Source organism: Zalophus californianus, chromosome 2 (assembly GCF_009762305.2).
Source record: "Zalophus californianus isolate mZalCal1 chromosome 2, mZalCal1.pri.v2, whole genome shotgun sequence".
NCBI classification, from domain to species: Eukaryota; Metazoa; Chordata; class Mammalia; order Carnivora; family Otariidae; genus Zalophus; species Zalophus californianus.
Window position 1 is genome coordinate 73,499,859 of NC_045596.1, and position 21,580 is coordinate 73,521,438.

The 21,580-nt window shown below is 33.8% G+C and overlaps 1 protein-coding gene across 4 annotated transcripts in view; it reads left to right on the top strand.

The window, feature by feature from the left end:
• Positions 1-21,580, top strand: part of CCSER1 (coiled-coil serine rich protein 1) — a 734,167-nt gene that overhangs the window by 139,070 nt on the left and 573,517 nt on the right. For all 4 annotated transcript variants that reach the window (XM_027600507.1, XM_027600509.1, XM_027600508.1 and 1 more), the window contains exons 2-3: positions 11,935-13,299; positions 18,204-18,388. In XM_027600507.1, coding sequence (XP_027456308.1) covers positions 11,976-13,299; positions 18,204-18,388 — 1,509 coding nt within the window. In that variant the 5' untranslated portion in view covers positions 11,935-11,975. The remainder of the gene's footprint in view (positions 1-11,934; positions 13,300-18,203; positions 18,389-21,580) is intronic.

Below are 21,580 nucleotides of genomic sequence, written 5' to 3' on the forward strand. Positions count from 1 at the left end.
GTAGTGTCTTGAAAAATAAATTTTGTTTTAAAGTTATAAAAAGGGAAACAACATTTAATTATATAGATATATTAGACATATATAGAACAAGGATTCTTTTGTTTGTTTCAAATAGGACATGTTTCTGGCAATGACAGTCTTTTCTTCTGTTTGATTCGATTAGAGTTGGTTCCGTTATCAGGAACTCTGAGCTCCATAAATGTTAGTTTAGCTACCTGTCTGTATGTCTTTGAATGAGGTACTTAACCAACTGGATTTTTCTTTCTTTATCCAGAAACAGAAATTCACCTTCCAGTTGAACACCAAGGTAGAACTCCTTAAATGTTCCAAGATGCAAAATCTCCATCTAGTGGCAACCCAAGTCAGGCACATTATTCTTGATACCAAATACAGCTAACACAGCCCATTTCGCATAAACATAGGTCCTTCTCTCATGAATTCACTCTTACTAATTTTTCTATCAAATGAACAGTATATGACTCCATATAAACTCAAGAGCAGTCAGTCATTCCTTATAGTGGTCTTTGATGCAGGACGATAGTCTCATTAGAAGATAACTTAGTGAATTTATTTACAAAGTTTAAGGTGTGTGTGTGTGTGTGTGTGTGTGTGTGTGTGTGTGTGTGTGTTTCAACAAAGAAAGAGATGAGCTGAATTTACTATGTTCCCTTTATTATAATATATTTTATGTAGTTCCTCTCAAAAATAAATAAATTTTAAGTAAAAGAACAACATAGGTAATAAAATATATTTTAATGTATTTGGTAAAATCTAGTTTTAATTATATTTTATGGATCTAGAATAAATCTATTAATTGTTCATTTATTATTGGCCTTTTCTACAAGTTTAAAATGTATCTGATATAATCTGAAATAATTTTAATCTGATATTGTATCAGAGAATTTAAATATTAAAATGTGTTAAATATCAGCCATGCCTTCCTTCCTAAATTCTAAAAACTCTATCCACCTGTGTTATAATTCATGTATTACAAACTACAATTTTAAATAAGAGAAAAGTAAGAATATATGTATATGATTTGGTCAAATTCAACAATTTATGTAAGCAAATACAAGGGGAAGAAAGAAACTTAATCACATTTCTGATTTTATCATGTAACAAATAGACTGCATTCCCAAATGTACTCTTGCTCTCTTTTGTAACATATACTACATCTGTGTTTGGGGCGGTACTCTCTAGAACTTTATTTTCACTTAACTATGAAGCAATACTGAATCTCATTCACTATTAACTTTGAAATGAAAGAAAAGATATTCAGAATATCATTTTATTATCAGATGCATGTGTGTGTGCGTGTGTGCACATGTGAAGGTGTATCCTAAATTTCACAGATGGTATGCATGCGTTTTAATAAATTAGAGGGACTAACAGAATTCATCTATTCAGTTCTCTAATTTTATGAATGGAGAAACAGAGTCCAAGAGAAATTATATCCACAGATATATTGTGGAACAGTGTCATTGACAAATGTGATCATTGCATGTTGAATTTGAAGACAACACTTAAAAAAAAAAAAACCACAACAAATCCAAGATTCTGTTTTTAAAATGATTCTGACAGAATTTGTACACCATGCCAACACATAACTGAATGGAAATGAGTATATTCTGTAACATGCTTCCATTCGTGTTATAAAGGATACAACTATAACGGTATTTATAAGAAAAGAAAGGCAGTAATGATTTGTGGATACACTCATTTCTTTTTTTCCATCTTATCAGACCAATGCTGACTTCCAATTATATTGATCTAAGTTTATATTTATATTGATCCAGTTTATGTTTAAATTGGAGCATACATTGAAGATGTTGAATTCCATATTACTGCCTATGCTGATTTGTATTGTCAGTATCTGTATTACTGATAATATACACACAGACACAGATATAACATATTTATAAATGTTGGGTATAGCCGTCTTTAAATGTAATCTCCTAATATGTATTCTAATTTGTATTTAAAAAATTTTTTCCCTCTGGTTTTGAGTCATCTTATATTGACCTATGATAGTATTTTCTTTTTCTTATTTATATTTGTGTTTGTGACCATGAGCCGTTTAATGCAATATTGCAAATAAAATTTTAAAAATTAAAGGATAGATATTTACAACATATAATAGGAACAAAATACGCTACTACCCTTGTACACTTTTTATACTAATGTTTTTTCCAAAGCAGTACATATGTTCTACTCTTCAGAAAAAATGAAAAATGTTGGAAAATAAATAATAAATTTGAATTGATATATTTGAATCTGAATTCTCTTTAAAAGACAAGTTCCAGGGATGCCTGGGTGACTCAGTCAGTTAAGCATCTGCCTTCAGCTCAGGTCATGATCCCAGAGTTCTGGGATCGAGTCCCACATCCAGCTCCTTGCTCAACGAGGAGCCTGCTTCTCCCTCTGCCTGACGCTCCCTCTCTCTCTCTCTCTGACAAATAAATAAATAATATTAAAAAAATAAAAATAAAACACGAGTTCTATACATAGTTGTAAGTGGATAACTGAAAAAAATTCTTATTTTTATTATTCTAACTTCCAAGTTCAGAATTAGAGTCTTCCTTCAATTCCAAAGGCAATTTATTTTTATAAGGTACCATTTATTTAAAAAAAGTTATAATTTGCAAATGTATTCGGAGACTTTCATTTTTCATTTACATGAAGGACTTGATAATTAACTGCACAATAAATCTTCAATTGGTTTTGAAAGTTGTAGGAAAAATAGACCTTATTGTTAAAAAGGAAGATCTCCTGCACCCTCTGCTGATATGAAAGCACAACTGCAGGTTATTTATTATAAAGTTGCTCCTTTACTTTTTAGTAAAGAAAATAAAATGTATAAAATGTTTGAAGAGATTATTGGTATTTATATTTTGTCATATTTGTCAATTGTTTATTTTCAGATTATTTAGAAAAACCATTTTCCCAGGTGTTCATTCTCCTTCTTCCAGAGACTACTACATTCCAAGTTACTTTTAACATATTTACATGCCTATATCATACTTCGACATTATATAATCTTTGATAAGTTATGTAGTTATACTACCTGAATTTGAATTTTTAAAGGTTTACTTATAAAAATAATTCATTAATTCATTCTTACTGTTAAAGCTTCATCATATTGCATATAACCCTGGTGTCCTCATTGGTGACAAAGGCCCTGTTCAAAGATAACCCCTGTTAACACTTTGAAGTACAACATTGCAGATCTTTTCCTATGCATACTGTTTTTAAAGTTTAATAATTCATTTATAATTTATATAATGTATCTTTTAGCTACCTTATTTTATTTTTTAAAGGTTGTATTTACTTATTTGAGAGAGAGAGAGCAGGAGCAGTGGGGAGGGGCAGGGGGAGAGGGAGAAGCAGACTCCCCACTGAGCAGGGAGCCTGATGCAGGGCTGGATCCCAGCACCCTGGGAACATGACCTGAGCTGAAGGCAGACACTTAACTGACTGAGACATCCAGGCACCCTTGATTTTATTAATTAAATGCGTTGGAAATTGTTTTCTATGTCAGTTTATATCTTTTACCTTATATGTTTAGCTCTTATACATTATGCTGTAGAATAGATAAATAACATTTCATTTAAAAATTCTATTATTGGACATATATATTACTTTTAATCTAACTAATATAAACCAACCTTGAATATCCCTGTACATGTTTCTTTGTGCAGATATGTGAACATTATTTTAGGGTAAATGCTGAGAAGTGAAATCCCTTAACTTGATATTTTGATACATAATTTTCTAAAATAACCTTAACAATTTGGACTCCTTCGTAAGTGTCTGTAAGTACCACTTCATTCGCCCAAACTTGATATTATTTAGTTTTAAGCTGTTAGTGGTAAGAAATTGTATCTTGCACTTTTTCCTGATTAATAGTGGAGTTGGAATATTTGTTCATATACTGATTAAAGATTTGTGTTTCCTCTTATGAATTTCCTGTCTGTATTCCTTGCTACTTCTTTCTTTCTTTTTTTTTTTTTTGTTTCTAATTGGCTTGTAGGAGTTCTTTCTATATTCCCCAGGTACTTACAGGTTTGAATATCTTTTCATAAATTCATTGGTGACGTGTATTTCTTCTGGGAATTGCTTGTTCATATTCTTTACTCATTTGATTTTTTTATTGATTTATAAGAATTCTTTATATATTCCAGATAATCCATTGCCTGTCATATATGCTTCAAATATTTTTTTTTCTCATTCCTTAGAGAAGTCTGCAAATGGTTGACTGGCATGAGACTACAAAAGATCAGCCATATCTCAAGACATGAGTTAGGCTGCAGATCCCATGGGATCAGTCTGAAGCTAGTCTCCATTGGTGACCACATATCTGATTAGCTTTTCCCTCTGTCCTATCATAGCTCCTTTCTTAACCTTCTCCTGAGAGTAATTCTCTAATAAATTGCTTGAACAAGAATCCCTTGCTCAGGCCCTGCTTCTAAGAAACTTTAGCTAGGTTGCTGTGAAGATTTTTTTTTCCAAAATAATATTTTAAAACCAACACAAATTTCTCCAATATAAGATGTGATTATAAAAAATAATATAATTTTTCTTTATTAACAAATGTATACGTACTTTTAGATGTGTGCTGTCCTCTTTAAAGTTGTGTATTTGTTACACTGACATTGGCACTGCTCAAAAAATTTATCAGATTCATCTTTTGGGAATCATGTTTTGAGCCTAAGACACAGTCGTTGGATATTCATAATATTTGTCAGTTATTTTTCTCCTTAAAGTCTAAATTATTCTGTTAAAGATAAAAAAAAAAACTAAGACTGAATAATTGAACTCAATATTTACTTAATGGAAAATTGAACTAAACTTGTCAGGTAGGAGATCAGCATGGCCCATAATATTTTGGGTCAAAAGCATGACCAAGTTGAATGGAATTATTTATGAGACAAGTTAAAAAATGCAACAGTGGCCACATCACTATTTATTCATATATATCAGTACTAATTCTAAGCCCCATGGACATGTAGGTATTGTAGCTCCTAATAATCATTCTGTCCTGTTCAGGATTGACTCAGGAAATGACAGTATTAGTCTTTGAGTAGACAGAATTAGAACTTCCAGGTAAGAGTGGTTTGGAAAGTTCTAAGTTGAATTAAAAATCATTTGTTGTGAAACAGTACAAACATGGTTAATTGTTCTTGATAAATAACTTACAGTTATTAAAGCACTTATCATATGTTAGACCCTGTACTAAATATGCTTTTTTGTGTGTGTTTACTAGATCTTGATGAAAATTCCTTAAGGTAGGTGCAACTGTTTATCTTCATGAAGAAACTTAGGCGCAGGGAGCTTAAATACCTTTTTAAGCCACTTTCAAGTCACACAACTCATGTGTAATGCCCAATTCAAGTCTAGATATTCTTGTGTCAGAATCTGCATTCTTAACAGTTACACATTCATTGTGTGTAAATCCCCGGAACATAAATTATAATGTTCTTTAAATATAAATAGTCTCATTTACCTAAGCCTGGTCACATGTAGATAGAGCTTTTGACTTCTTTCAAATATTAAATTCTATCTAATCTCTGGCCCAAATCCATCCTTTTTATATGTCATTTTACCTTCTGTTGTCTCTTCTGGTCACTAAATAACTAAGATCATATAGGGCTGGGTCTCAAGATTACATGTCCTTCTAAATATGTATCAGGACCCCTTGTCTTCCATCAATTCGGACAGGGAACTCCTCTGCTTCCCTAAATCCTGCTGGAATAATCTCTTTAAAATGTATTCTCCTTTCCTATTGTAACGGTTCCCATTATTATGCTAATTTGACCTCACTCATTCTCTTTTTTTCCAAGGAGATTGATTTATACAGATCTAATCAGGGGCAGTCTACCTCTATTTACATATCAACTTTAGAGTCAAATCATTTTTAGTAGTTGTCTTCACCTAAAGGTAGATATTTCTGATATAAGCAGTTATCTATTTGGATTATTTTCTTGTTTATTTGTTGAAAAGAACTTCATCTACTCAGTGCGGCTACATTATATGCAAATTTAATAATTTGTGAATTAAACATACCTGATCAATTATATGATTTCTGACTCTTTCTGCCTTCAGCTGACAATCTCATTTTCTTCCCTGTGATCGATCACCCACTTGGTCCTGATCCGTCCGTTTTTTAATTTATCTCATGTTGCCCTCGCTAACCCTATGGCTGAAGTGGCCCTGGTTCATGTTGTGGTAGTGATTTATCTGTTAAAAATTCTTCCATTAGTTCCCTGTTCATTTAAGGGAAAAACAGTAAAACATTTTAGAAATTCATTTAAGGATACTTTACAACATAAAGTTAGAGAATGTTAAGGTGTAAATTGCATGGCTTTGTAATAGAAAGAGTCTGGACTGGAGCACTTTCCAGCTGAGCCCTAACCACCTAACAGGTTGTGAGCCTCATTTTGAATCTGTGGCTAAAGGACATATTTAGGTAAGATTGTTTTGGAAACTTCTTCAAGCTTTTATTTTATTTAATTTTGGTAAAAGTTGATCAATGGCCTTTGATATGTTTACATATAATTTATTTTCTGCCATCACTTTCTTAGTGTTGACAAATTGTTACCTAGAGAATATTTGGTTTCTGTGAATTTTCTTTCTTCTGTTTCATCATGTATCATAGATTTTCTTTTCAGCATTATCATTTAGGCTGTATTGGGTTATTTTCTGAAATCTTTTCTGATTTCAGAAAATCTACTCCCCCCAATATTTTTAGGTGATTTTTAAAATGGAATAATTGGGGCAGATTTTGATAAGTAGCTCATTTTTATAATCATTTATTCCCCACTTGCTTGAATCATTGCATCAGAAAAGAAATTGGAAATTTATTCACTATCAGGCAGAGTGCTAAGTTTCTTTCTGATGTTGTACCTTCTCATACCTAAAATAATTATTATCTTATTCTAGCTAATGCTACTAGTAAGTGGCAGAGCTTGGATTTGAAGTATTTTTGTTTGTAAATTTCTCCCTAAACATCACAAGTTTGGGGAGAAAGACAAACGATATTTAGGACTATCTCAGATGTGGTCTGTCAGGTGACTTCATCTTTGGCTTATGGTGACAAAATATGAGGGGTATTCAAATTCTAGGAAAATATTTGAAAAAATGCTGGGAAAGAAAAAGGTGAAAGGGGTTTTGTTTTGTTTCTTTTACTTGCACAGAAAGACATAGCTATCTGTATGTGGTATTCATTTTCAAGATGATTGCTTTGAAACCCTGCAAGGTCTTTTTTTTTTTTTTTAAGATTTTATTTACTTATTTGACAGAGAGACAGCGAGAGAGGGAACACAAGCAGGGGGAGTGGGAGAGGGAGAAGCAGGCAGGCTTCCCACTGAGCAGGGAGCCCGATGTGGGGCTCGATCCCAGGACCCTGGGATCATGTCCTGGGGTCATGACCTGAGTCGAAGGCAGACGCTTAATGACTGAGCCACCCAGGCGCCCCTGAAACCCTGCAAAGTCTTTTTATGACTCCAGATAATGCCTTTGGAATCATGAAAGAAAGTATGTGTGTGTGTGTGTGTGTGTGTGTGTGTGTGTGTGTGTGTGTATATTCACATAATTTAAAAATATATATGTATATTTTTCAGTATTTCTTATTTTACATTTACTCTATTTTAAATAGGTAACATTAGCAATGCATATAGCCCCTTTAACTAGAATTTGTATTTTTCTGAACCATGCCAAATAAGATTCACCTCATTTTATTCAGAACAGATCTACTGTTTGATGTTGCACTCTTAAAGGTAATGATAGTGTTTGCTAAAGTTACAGCGATCACTGGATAAAGTACTTTCTGGGAATTTTTTGTTAAATCCTGGTGTTAAAGAGCAAAGGATACTGTTTCTTCAGTTGAGATCAAACTGAATTTCATACCACTTCCAGTAGGGTCAAGTTATGCATCTGTGTAGTGATATTGTCTACAATAGTCTAATTTTTTGTTTATTCATATAGCTTTAAAGGTATAATTAGAAGACACTCTTTATAACAAATTTGTTTTCCCAGAGAAAATAATGTTCATAGTAGTAAAGGCCCCTGGAAGATGGGCAGGTCTAGTTCAACCTGTGTATTTTATAGGATCTGTTATGATTGAGGTGATATGACTTCTGAACCAAGAAATATTAGAGGAGAACTGAAAAAAGATGTTTATTTTATCTGACTTGGAAATTTTTAAAAATATATGAAAATATACACAAGGTTTATTAAGAAATTAAAAGGTGATTGTCATAATAAAATTATAATAAAAATAAAATTAATGTTGCAGTGTTACATTTGTCTTTCATTAATAGTTGATGTGATATGTTGTTTTATTCAACTTTTTTATTTAGCATTGTGCTTCTAGAACATTTTCAGATATTAGCAAATTTTAGATTATTGAATGATTTTGCAGTTGGAAAGGCTTTCAATTAATGTATGACTCTCTAAAAGTTGTAATTTAATATAATTAACCTCAAAATTGCAGCATTTATTTATGGTAGTGAGGCAGAAAATATGTTTATTTAGGTTTGAAATACTGATGTATTGAAGTTAAAACTTTATTTCCTAAAATTCATTTACTTGACAGGTACTAACTGTGTCTTACATTAGGCAATGGGGTCTCAAGGCAAAGCAAGATGGCCTTTGCTACTAAGAAACTTAAGGTCAAATAGTGAAGTCAGATAGATAGATGTTAACTATGTAAGGTAATACTTGAGGATATGTAAAGGAGTAGTATTACATCCCAAATGGAAGAGAATGGGAAAGGAGTCAGGGATGACATCCTGGAAGGGACAATGTTAGAGAATTAGGAATATTTCACATCAGAGTTGCAGGAAGGGCATCCTAAGCAGGTGATCCCACATCTGCAAATGCCCAGCAGGTGAGAGTGAACAGAAAATGGCAAGCAGTAATCAGTCCAATTAGAGAATTAAATAGGAGGGGGATAATGAATCTGGAGATATAAATAGCATCTAAACATAGAAGAGTCTCTCTAAAAAATATGGATAATTATATATATATATAATATTATATATATTATATATATATATATAATCTTTCTCTTTTTTAGCTGGGAAGCTCTCAGTAGGAAATCAGGACCTTAATTTAAAAGACTATCAGTTAGACAAAGTAAAATCTAAAGGATTTTTATCTCCAATAGATTTTATATAGATTATATCTATATATCTCAATAGATTATATCTATTTTATATCTGTTTCATGTTATCCCATTCAATGTGCAAATATCTCTTAGTATTTATGATGTTTTTACTTAAATTAGGTTAAATATATTAGTAACCTAAGTGTATTATTGGTACCCAAAGGAAGTCTGGTTGTTTTCATGAAGCACTTAGGAAGAGAGGAGTAATTACTATATTTTTTTTCTGAATTTTTTTATTAGTTAAATCCTTTGAATACTTGCTAAAGAGATATTGAATGAGTCCCTATTTTTAAATGCTGACACAGGGGCGCCTGGGTGGCTCAGTCGTTAAGTGTCTGACTTTAGCTCAGGTCATGATCTCAGGGTCCTGGGATTGAGCCCCTGTTGGGCTCCCCACTCAGCAGGGATTCTGCTTGCCTCCCTCCCGCTACCCCTCCTCCCACTAGTGCTTAATCTCTCACAATTAAATAAAATCTTAAAAAAAATAATACATTTTTTTTCATTATTTCAGTCTTACTGATGCTTTAGTTAACATATTCTCAGTTGTGATTTTTCATTAATGTGCATGATTTGTTTCCATTCAATGCCTAGTGAAGAATTTTGTTATAATTGGAGCATTATTAACCATTATGATATTTAGCTGGTGGTGAATCTATGGTTATAAATGCATTAATGTCAAGGTATTTACCATTATTACTAATAGGATATTTTCAGTATTTGTGTATATTGAAATATTTATTGGCCTTTTTTTTAACATTTCTTGCTTTTGTGTCAGCATTTATTTTATTATTTTTTATATCCCACTTTGGAAATTGGAAATTGGTTAAATTAGATTTAACCTGGGAGGAAAATTAGATATTTTTAATTTGTGAGATTTTGAGAGCTAAAGTGTCTTTGTTTATATTTTAAACTTTATTTTCTGGGGCACCTGCGTGGCTCAGTTGTTAAGCGTCTACCTTCGGCTCAGGTCATGATCCCAGGGCCCTGGGATTGAGGCCCGCATTGGGCTCCCTGCCCAGCAGAAGCCTGCTTCTCCCTCTCTGGTCTCCCTGCTTGTGTTCCCTCTCTAGCTGCCTCTCTCTGTTAAATAAATAAATAAAATCTTTTAAAAAAATAAACTTTATTCTCCCAAAGGCTTACAAGAATATGCAGATATTTTGGGAGTGTTTTACACATAGTTGATTTAGATTCAAATTTAGTGAATGCAAGTAGAAATCATTTAATAAAAATCATTTAATGCAAATCTGTTAGATTTTATATCATTTGGGACAAAATATTAAATATTTTTAAATGTGAATCTGAAAGGGAATATATTTTTTCATTTTTGTTTCATACTTCTTCAGGACCATGAAAGTATTTCACTTGATCAATCTCATAATGTTTCTGTAAGAATAATAAAATGGAGGGCTGGTCATTTTATGTAGTATTTGTTATTGTTCAGTTAGGTAGTTTTGGTTGCAAAAAACAGCAAAATGAAACAGTCTGATTCAAGTTGATGTAGGGGGTGTATACATTACAGTTAAGGAATTACGTGAAATACAGAAATAAAGCAAAACAGGAACCAGTTGGGACACATTATGAAAATCAGTGAAAAATAGCAGTCATCAGAATGGCAAGATTGACCATACAAGTGGGAATCTCTTGTAGAAGTAGAAGCATAGCTGGACCTTCAGCAGCACACGGTTTGGCTCTTCACTCCACTGAAGGCAGAATTATCATCTGATTATGAGCTGATCCTGTGGTTACATAAGGATTCGTTTCTTATTCCTGCTTTACCACTCATTAGCTGAATAACAGAAAGTTAACCTTTCTGCTGTCAAATGACCATGGTATTAGTAGCTGCTTCTACAGTTAAAAGCATTAAAAGAGATAATCTGTGTAAGAAAAGTATTTGGTACATCACAGTTAATGAACTGTAGAGCTGCCACCTTCACGTCCTCTTCCGTCTTTTTCTCCATCATCACCACCCTGACATTAACGTGGTGCATAAATTTTCTGTGCTTCTGCTTCTGTCAGTATGTATTCTTACTTGTTTCAGCATTACCAGTTTAATTAATTTTCATTCAAGTCTTTTCTTCAGCTCATAGTCATGGTTTCCTCATAACCTTATCTTGTTTATAACCCTGCATTGTATCCTTTGTGGTTTAGTTTCATTTGCCAGTGTCCTGATTATCTCTCACTGCCCCAAAATCAAACTCCAAGGAGAAGAATACTTCCTGTTTTGCTTTTCTTTGACTCAAGATTCTAGTGTCAGATCATTCCTTAGTCTGGTCTGTGATTCTGTTAAGTTCAGATCAGTAACTTGTTGAGTCTTGTGATATATCTGCCGCTGGCCGGTAGAGGCAGAGGTGGGTCATTTTACCCAAATTGGCAATGATTATGGTGGTCACATGGCTACTACATCTGAATCAGTAGACATAAAAAGTGTGAGGATCAGTTTACCAAATTATAGAACTAGTGGGAGTAGTAAAGCTGGATCTTGAATAGTGATCTTGTGTCTCCCAACCCAATAATCTCTTCAATAGACTAAATATTCTTGGTAATCTTGAAATGTTTGAGCCATTATAAAATTGCTGTGCAAATTATTGGGTAATTTTGCTACTTAAAATTTCAAAAAATCCTTTAGTATCGGAATTTTATTATTTATTATTTTAGTGTGAACCGAATTCTATTCCTTGTACTGAAAAACAATGTTTTGTCTTAAAATGTCTTTATTATAATTATAATTGAATGCTACTGACTTGTTCTTTTTGTTTTAACTTTTTTAGGTTGCTAAGTTGGCTATCACAGTGCAAGCCTTGGAGTCCCAATGGGGGACTCAGGATCAAGACGATCTACTCTGGTCTCCCGGTTGCCAATATTCAGGAGAAGTATTAGCAGAAGACATGATTCTCTTCCTTCTTCACCGTCCTCCAGTAATACAGTTGGTGTCCACAGTTCCTCTCCTTCCAGCACTAACTCAAGCTCAGGTAGTACAGGTAAACGCAGGAGCATATTCCGTACTCCTTCCATTAGTTTCCACCATAAGAAGGGGAGTGAACCTAAGCAAGATGCTACCAACCAGAACCTTAGTATTTCAAATGGTGCTCAATCTGGTCATAGCAGTATGCCAAAACTGAGTTTGGAAGAACATATTAAAACCAGGGGAAGACATTCTGTTGGTTTTAGCAGTTCACGAAATAAGAAGATAACAAGATCTTTAACAGAAGATTTTGAAAGGGAAAAGGAGCACTCAACTAATAAGAATGTCTTTATAAATTGCCTAAGTTCTGGCAAAAGTGAGGGGGATGATTCTGGATTCACAGAAGAACAAACTCGCCGTTCTGTTAAGCAGTCAACAAAGAAGCTACTTACTAAATCTTTTTCATCTCACTATAAATTTTCTAAACCAGTTCCACAGAGTCAATCCATTTCATTGGTACAACAGTCTGGATTCTCATTGGAAATTACACAGTTCCAGGAGAGAGAGCCTGTATTAGTAAGAGCTTCTCCGTCTTGTTCCGTGGATGTAACAGAACGGGCAGGAAGCTCTTTACAATCTCCGTTGCTTTCTGCTGATCTTACAACAGCTCAGACACCTTCAGAGTTCTTAGCCTTGACTGAAGATTCTGTGTCTGAAACGGATGCATTTCCTCAAAGTGGAAGCATGGCATCCCACTGTGACAACTTTGGCCACAATGATTCTACCTCTCAGATCTCTTCCAATCCTGCTGCTGTTACAAAGACAACAATAGACCTTATGGGAACTGTTCCCTGTGCAATTATGTCTCCTGGAAAATACAGGTTAGAAGGCCGATGTAGCACTGAATCTAATTCCTTATCAGAAACCTCTGCTGCTAATCAGAAGGAAGTGTTATTGCAAATCACTGAACTACCTGTTATGAATGGGAACAACTCGGAGACTCACCAATCGGGTGATATGCAAAGAGAAGAACATATGGTAGTACAAAATGGTGAAAAAATGTTGGTGACAAGCTCCCCAAGGAAACTTGGATTTTATGAGCAACATAAAGCAATAGCTGACCGTGTTAAAGGGATTCATCCTATTTCAGATTCAAGGATAATACCCTCTTCTGGTGATCATCATATTTTTAACAAAACATCATATGGATATGAATCAAACCCTGCCAAAGGTAAGCTGATTTTGTTTGTATTGTAAATATGAAATAAAATATTCATTCTAATTTATTTAATTTTCTTATTCCATCTCATGAATAGAAACCACCTTTTCCTTATGTTTCACTCTGTAGTATTTTTTCTTATTTATAATTTGTTTTAAATCTTTTCTCTACTTGATTTTAAACTCACTTCACTTGTATTACGCTAAAAATGTAATTCAGCAATATCACTCATTTTTCTTAGTTGTGTTGTCCAGATTCTGGTCCTCAGAAGAGAGTGGAAAGAAATTAATTTTATTTGGAGTGTGGCTTTATTTAAAATAAGGATTTCTTTTTTTAGAGTAAAGGGTTAGAGTATTGGTATTTCTTAGTCAATGAAATTAATTTTATTTCTTAGTCAATGAAATGGATATATTCCAGCCAAAATCACTATAAAAGAAATTTGTATAACTTAAATTCTATTTCCTATTTTAGCAAAACTTGAATTATTAAGTAGGATCTATGTTTCAGCACAAATAATCTCAATCTTTAAATATGATAGGCTTGCAAGCTTTAAAAATACTGTCCTTGGAGCCCGGGTACTGTGGTTCTAACCTTGCCTCTGCCATTAAGTACCTGTGTAACCTTGGGTACCTACTCTTTGGTTAAGAAAAAAGGCGGGGCGGGGGGATGGGTGGTTGAATTACTCCAGTATGTCATTTAACAGAAAACTTTGTTATTTAATATAAATTTCAGTTAAGAAAACTGTTGAATATATGCCGCCTACTGGACTGTATTTGAAATTATTTTTATTTCTTTTCTCTGCTGTGATTCCTGCTGCTGCCACTGCTTCTGCTGTTGCTAGTCCTGCTATTCCTATTACTGTTACTGCCAACTAGTTCTCCCAACATCGAATGCTTATTATGTCTCATTTCCCATTCTGTGGACTTTGGATACATTAATTCATCAAATTCTCACATGATTGTAATCGCTACTATTATAGTCACCCATTTTACAGATAAGATAATTGGAACACAGATATGTTAAGTAATGTGTCTGAAGTCACAACGTTAGTAGATAATTGTTTGGGATACAAGCCTTATGAGGCAGGCATCAGTGGTCTCTGTTTTACAAATATGAAAACTGAGACCAAGGGATCATACAGCTGTTAACGTGGCACGGTCAAATTACAACTATCTCAATTCAAAACTCAGGCTCTTAGTGACTAGGCTTAGTGACTTCATGACCCCAGCTCTTTCCAAAACATTAAGAAAAATACCAAATTATTACATAAAATTTATAATAAGTCAAATTATATATTGAAGTGTCAAGAATCATAAGATCATATGATTAATCCAACTAGTCTCTCCATGAATATAACAATTTTTAAGTTTTATTTTTTTAAAAGATTTTATTTATTTTTGTGAGAGAGCAAGGGAATGAGAGAGAGAGAGAGAGAGAGAGAGAGAACGTGCACAAGCAGGGGGGAGGGGCAGAGGGAGAAGCAGACTCCCCTCTGAGCAGGGAGCCTGATGCGGGACTCGATCGCAGGACCGGGGTATCATAGACCTGAGCCGAAGGCAGCTGCTTAACTGACTGAGCCATCCAGGTGCCCAATTTTAAAGTTTTAAATGCATGAATGAATTATCTAGCTGTATAATTGTACAGCCTAATATTTTTCACATTTGATACAAGATCATTTTTATGCATCTGCTTACTTTTTAAATTTTTTGATCTTGGTAGCCTTTTTTGTACTTATGGCTTTAGTTATATTCTTTAATTATAATATAGTAATAATAAGAACAATGCTGATGATGATATTGTTGATGGTCACCTTTTTGTACACTTAATGTGTGCCCAAAAACATGCTAAGCAATTTGTTTGCATTGTTTCATTTAATCTTTTTTTAAATTTATTTTTTAAAATTTTAATTCCAGTATACTTAACATACAGTGTTATATTAGTTTCAGGTATACAATATAGTGATTCATCAATTCCTTATCTTAGTGCTCATCAAGATAAGTGTCATTTAATTGTAACCAAAATTTTATATGGCAGTTATTAATAATTAAAGATTAAGTCAAATAACTTTATGAAATCACACTGTTAGCAAATGGTGGATCTCAAATTGGAATTTAGGCAGTTTTTAAAAGAAATGGCACAAAAAAATGGTGGAAATGTACTTATCCTGATTATATTTAATTCTTATTTAGAAATAATCATTTGCCTCAATGCCAAATTGAATGCTATATATACTTATCTCTATGGGAATAACTTGCTGACTATTAATCTGTTGACTAAGATCCTAACTGTGAGCCATTTAACACATTAGAGTAATTTCGATGAATTTGATAATGTTTTGCTGGTTCTTGGGACATTAGCTGTTTATTCATGTTATCTACAACTTGTAAAAAAGAGAGGGATAGACAATTAAGCTGGTAATGTCAACAAGGAAAAGCAATAGTATTCTATCCATTATGTGGAGGGGTTCTTGTGCCATTCATAAGGATTTTATAATTTGGAAGTTCAACATTTTACAACCAGTTAAGTTAATGTATTTTACATAAGAAAGATTTGCTATGTACACTAAAGTCCATAATACTGAATTTATTCTGTATTTATTATGGAAGATGTTTAAACTAGTATTTAATACATATCTGAATGTCTGAGGTGTATAGGGATATCAAAAATAATATAAAGTTGAGCTCTTTATTTATCTATTCATTGTTGATGGATACTTAGATTGTTTCTATACCTTAGCTGTTATACATAATGCTACTATAAACATGGGGGTACAGATATCTCTTTGAGATAATGATTTCATTTCCTTTGGATATATGCCCAGAAATGGAATTCCTGGATCATATGGTAACTTTATTTTTAATTTCTTGAAGAAAATCCATACTCTTTTCCATAGTGACTGTACCAGTTTATATCCCCACCATCAGGGTATAAAGGTTCCCTTTTTTTCACAGTCTTGACACTACTTGTTTTCTTTTGACTTTTTACTAACAGCCATCCTAACTGGTGTGATGGGATATCTCATTGTGGTTTTGATTTACATTTCCCTGATTATTAGTGATGTTGAACGCCTTTTCATATACCCTTTGCTATTTTGTATGTCTTTTTGGAAAAAAAAAGTCTATTTAGCCTTTTTGTCCATTTTTAAATTGGGTTATTATTATTTTCTGTTGAGTTGTATGAGTTCCTTGTATATTTTGAATGTTAACCCCTTATAGGATATGTTATTTGGAAATATTTTCTCCCGTTCCATAATTTGCCTTTTCATTTTGTTGATTGTTTACTTTGCTATGCAGAAGCTCACTTCGAAATAGTCCCATTTGTTTATTTTTGGTTTCGTTGCTTTTGTTTTTGGTGTGAACTTCAAGAAGTCATTGCCAAGACTAATGTCAAGCAGCTTACTCCTACTTTTTTTTTTCCTAGGAGTTTTACACTTTCAGGCCTTTTGTTCAAATCTTTAATTCATTTTGAGGTGTTTTTTTTGTATGCTATAAGATGGGGTTCTAGGTTCATTCATTTGCATATGGCTATCCAGTTTTCCCAACACCATTTACTGAAGAGACTATCCTTTCTGCATTGCATATTCTTGGGTCCTTTGGCAAAAATTAATTGCTCATACATGATGGTTTTATTTCTGGGCTCTTTATTCTGTCTCTTTGATCTGTGTGTCTGTTTTTATGCCAACACCATAATGTTTGGTTACAATAGCTTTGTAGTATAGTTTGAGATCAGGAAATGTGGCACCTGCAGCTTTGTTCTTTCTCAAGATTGCTTTGGCTACTTGGGGTCTTTTGCAGTTTTTTTATAGAATTGTTTTTTTGTGTTTCTGTGAAAAACACCATTATAATTTTGATAGGGATTGCATTGAATCTGTGGGGTGCTTTAAGTAATAAGGACATTTTAACAATATTGATTCTTCCAATCTATGAACACAGAATATATTTCCATTTATTTATGTAGTCTTCAACTCCTTTCATCAGTGTCTTATAGTTTCCAGCAGAGTGATCTTTCCCTTCCGTGGTTAAATTTGATTCTAAGTATTTTATCCTTTTTGATGATATTATAAATGGGATTGTTTTCTTAATTTCACTTTCTGATAGTTCATTGTAGTTTGGCCTCAGGCCTCACAAAGACCCTTTTAAGTATGGTGAGCAGGGTATTAATCAAGGTAACATATTAGCAAAGAGCTGAAGGCGATGAGGAAGTAAGATATACAAATATTTAGGAGAAATATAACTGTGCAAAGGCTATGGGGTAAAGGCCGTGGGACTGCAGTGTGCCTGCAACTGCAAGAAGTCCAGTGCAGCATAAACAGCGAAGGAGGAGGACTCAGTAGAAGGTGAAGTTAGAGAGGTGAACAGGTGAACATAGGGAGGCCCTTAATGGGGTGGGGGGCAGAATAGGGTCATATATAAGGATAGGCTATTGTGAAAATATCAACTCTGTGACTAGAAGAGTGATCATGACCAATGTCACTTAATGTCTTCAGTGTATCATTCTGGTTACCGTGTGGAAAGCAGGCTGTGTTTTTTGGGGGGAGAAAGGCAGGTGGGACTAGGCAAAAGCAGGAGATGGTTTAAGTATTAGAGTAACCCAAGCTAGGGTCGGTGGAGTTTGGTCCAGGGTATTCATGGGGAAGGTAGTAAGAAGTGATCAGATTCTGTATACAATTTGAAGGTAATAAGGATGGGATTTGCTTATGTGATTTTGTGAGGTATGGAGAAGCCAGGGATGACTATGAAGGGTTTGAGCTTTGAAGTGATTACATGATGAAGCAAACTAAATTTACCACTATTAAAAATTTTATAGAGAGTTTTTGAATGACCGTTAAGAGTTTCTCATTTTCTTTCAGTGGAACATTTATAAAAACTACATTTAAGCATTTGTATTAATTTTTATTTATTTATCTATTTTAATAGTTCTTGCCAGTAGCTTCAGTCCATATCATGAAGGAAGATTTATAGAAAGACGACTGCGATCCTCATCTGAAGGAACTGCAGGGAGTAGCAGAATGATTTTGAAACCAAAAGATGGAAATGTAGAAGAAGTGAATAGTCTAAGAAAGCAAAGAGCAGGTTCATCATCTTCAAAAATGAACAGTATGGTAAGTGTATTGCATATACTTGCATTTATAAAATAATTATGTATGTGACTGGGATATTCATGCCTCTTGCAATATGAAAACAGACTGACAAAAAAAAAAAAACAGACTAAAGAATAGATCCTTCATATGTGAAGGGAAAATCGGTCTCCTTAGTTGATGTCCCAAGTTAGGCTATGTTTTCACTTGAGACTCTTACACGTCATGACAGATTGTAGCACACAATGATGGTTACCCTTAATTCCTATCTTCCTTCCTTCCGTGGAAAATTTTATATTCTGTCTTCTAGAATAAGACCCTGGGATACACAAGCTAAGAAAAAAAGCTGATCATCGTGAGGGTACCCTTTGATAACCATTATTTCACACCATCTCTCTACTCTGTAGCCACTCTAAAAATGTCCAGTTATAAGCCACACTTATGCCAGTACCCCCCATTGACCCCTTGGTGGATCCCACTCTGCCTGTCCTTTACAGTTGCCTGTCCACACAGAATGAGGAGCCTTTGGGGTCAAGACAAAATGCCCATCCAAACCTTTGACACATTCTAGGTAACCAAGTTTCCAGATTCCTTGTCCAAACTGCAGGAGCCTTCAGGTGAGGGTGAAGGTAGCGTGTGTACAGGGGAGTCGGGTCTTAGTCTGCACTTGGGGGCTGTGGTGTCTTAGAGGCATGTGTAGGATGCTCCTTCACAGTGAGAGATAAAGCCAGGGTGGGAAGAGGTGATGAGTGGACTACCGCCCAGGAGGTCCGGAAGGCCTCAGGTCTCACAAATACTGGGGTGGGCTTGACTTTTGGAGTTCTCTTTGCTCACTTTCTCACAGATGTTTCCTTTTTCAGCAGTATTTTTGATTCTTTTTTTTTTTTTTGCACTTTAGACATGGGTCAGTTATTTATTACATTATAATTAATTGGCAGTATTTTTGATTCTTGATATTTAACAGTGTTTCCTAAAAATGATCTATCTACCTATTCATGGATATGTGTGAAAAATGCTCAAAACTAAAGTACTTGTATATTTTATCTCTGTGTATTTTAGATGATTTGATTCAAATGAAAATAGGTCATCCGATTTTGACAATTGTATTGTGAAGAAGTCTTAAGTGACTGAGGCAACACTGAGTGAGAACAAAACCATTGTGCTTGAAGTTAAAAGTTCTAGCAATTAGGTCAGGTTTGGACAGACCTTAATCTTGGGCAAATCAGTAACTACAAAACAACAAATGATAGTGAACTTTTTGTTTCCATTATACTAAAAAATGATTGTGTGTGTGTTTGTTTATATTTGTACATAGAGAAAGATCCTGTATTATATTTCATCTTTTTTTTGGTGCTGTTTTTTAATTATTGCTGTTGCTTTTTTTTTTTAGAGAAAGAGAGAGTGCTTGTGTGTGGGCTGGGGGGAAGTTGGGGGAAGAGGAGCAGAGGGAGAGAGAGAATCTTAAGCAGGCTCCATGCCCAGCACGGAAACTGACACAGGGCTCAATCCCATGACCCTGAGATCATGACTTGAGCCAAAATCAAGAGTCAGATGATTAACTGACGCCCCACAGTTGCTATTTTTTAAGTGCAAGAACATGTTAAAAAAGATTTCCAGCTGATGCAACATTAAAAGTTATGGCTAAAATAACTTTTTATGAAACATTTCTCTTCACAAAATTCTCATTTTTCCTTCATAGAGATGTATTTATAGTAATAATTGTACACTATGTATTAGACTTTTCCAAAGTTGGGCCTTTAACATATTCTATCTCATGTTTTTAAATAATATATTTAAATAATTCTCCTTGTAACATCGCAAATTACGCTTCTTACCAGATCCACTTTCAAGATTTAAAATTTAAAATGTCAGAACACAAAAATGCAAGTTTGTTCTTTTATTTGAGGCTTTTTACAGAATTTTCAAAAAGTGTCCCTGCAGTGGTATAGATCGTCCACTAGATGGCAGGGTTACATCATTGTCATGGTTGGGGAAAGGTTGTTAGAACAGAAACGGTTAAAATATTGTACATGTTAATTGAATTTACAGGTCACGCTTGTTGAAATAAATACTGATGCTTGAATTTCCATATGAAACCTATCAAAAATTATTTCATGACTTTACTGTTTTCTTTGGATTTTACAACCTATAGCTCATCCTTTTAATTCACAGTGTAATCATGGATTTAAAATGCATAAAATATATTCTTTAACTCATAGCAATATAAGGAACAAATTTTAGGACTCTTCAGTAATTTTAGTTATATGTTTAAAGTGACTTATATATTTAAGAAATTATAGCTTTATGTGTGAATAGTGACACACATTTTCTATATTCCTCTTCCAAAGTAATTCAAGCAATTGTATGTATTTAAGAAAACATTCATGTTCAATCATTCTTTCCTTTTAGAGCAATAATAATAGTAACATGTATTTTTAATACTTATTTGGACCATGGGACTGCTCTAAATCTTCGTGTGTATTATCACGTTGAGTCCTTAGTCATACTATGACCCAAGTGGTGCTATTATTAATCACATTTATAAAAGAGGACATTAAAGCACTGAGAAGATAAGCATCTTGCCCCCAAAATACAGATAGTTGGTGGCAGAGATAGGACTTAGATTTGGATTCTACCTGTCTGACTTTAAACCCTAGATGCTTTGTGGGGAGTATAATAGATTTAAAATTAATTTTTTGGCATTATTTCCTTGTAATGAAGTTAACACAGTTAAGGCAGCCTATACTTGGTCTAGGTATAGGCTACCACCCTCTGTAAGGGATACAAAAAAGAAACAAAATTTAGTGCTGCATCTGAACTTAAAATATGGTAGTATTTATTGATATGCTAATGAATGGTATCAACATCTTTACTGAAAGGTATCTCATCTAGAAAGGAACTTTGTCACAAAAAAAATCATATTTAGAAGGAACTCAAGTATTTTGTCTAGTTCATGGGGATTTAAGGTTACCCATAGGATACGGCTTTACTTATTAAGATGCTGAGGGTTTCTGAATGACCAAAGATAGACTCTAATAAGTTAGATAGACCACAATTCTAGTGTTTTTAGTGTATTTGTATGGGAATATTTCAGTTTGAAGGGAGAGGGGAGGATGTATTAACTCTTGGAACATCAGTGGCTCAGAAGAAATTGGAGTTGGCTTAAATTTATTACAGGAAGCTAAAATATATCTGGAAAAATTTGATAAGCATTCA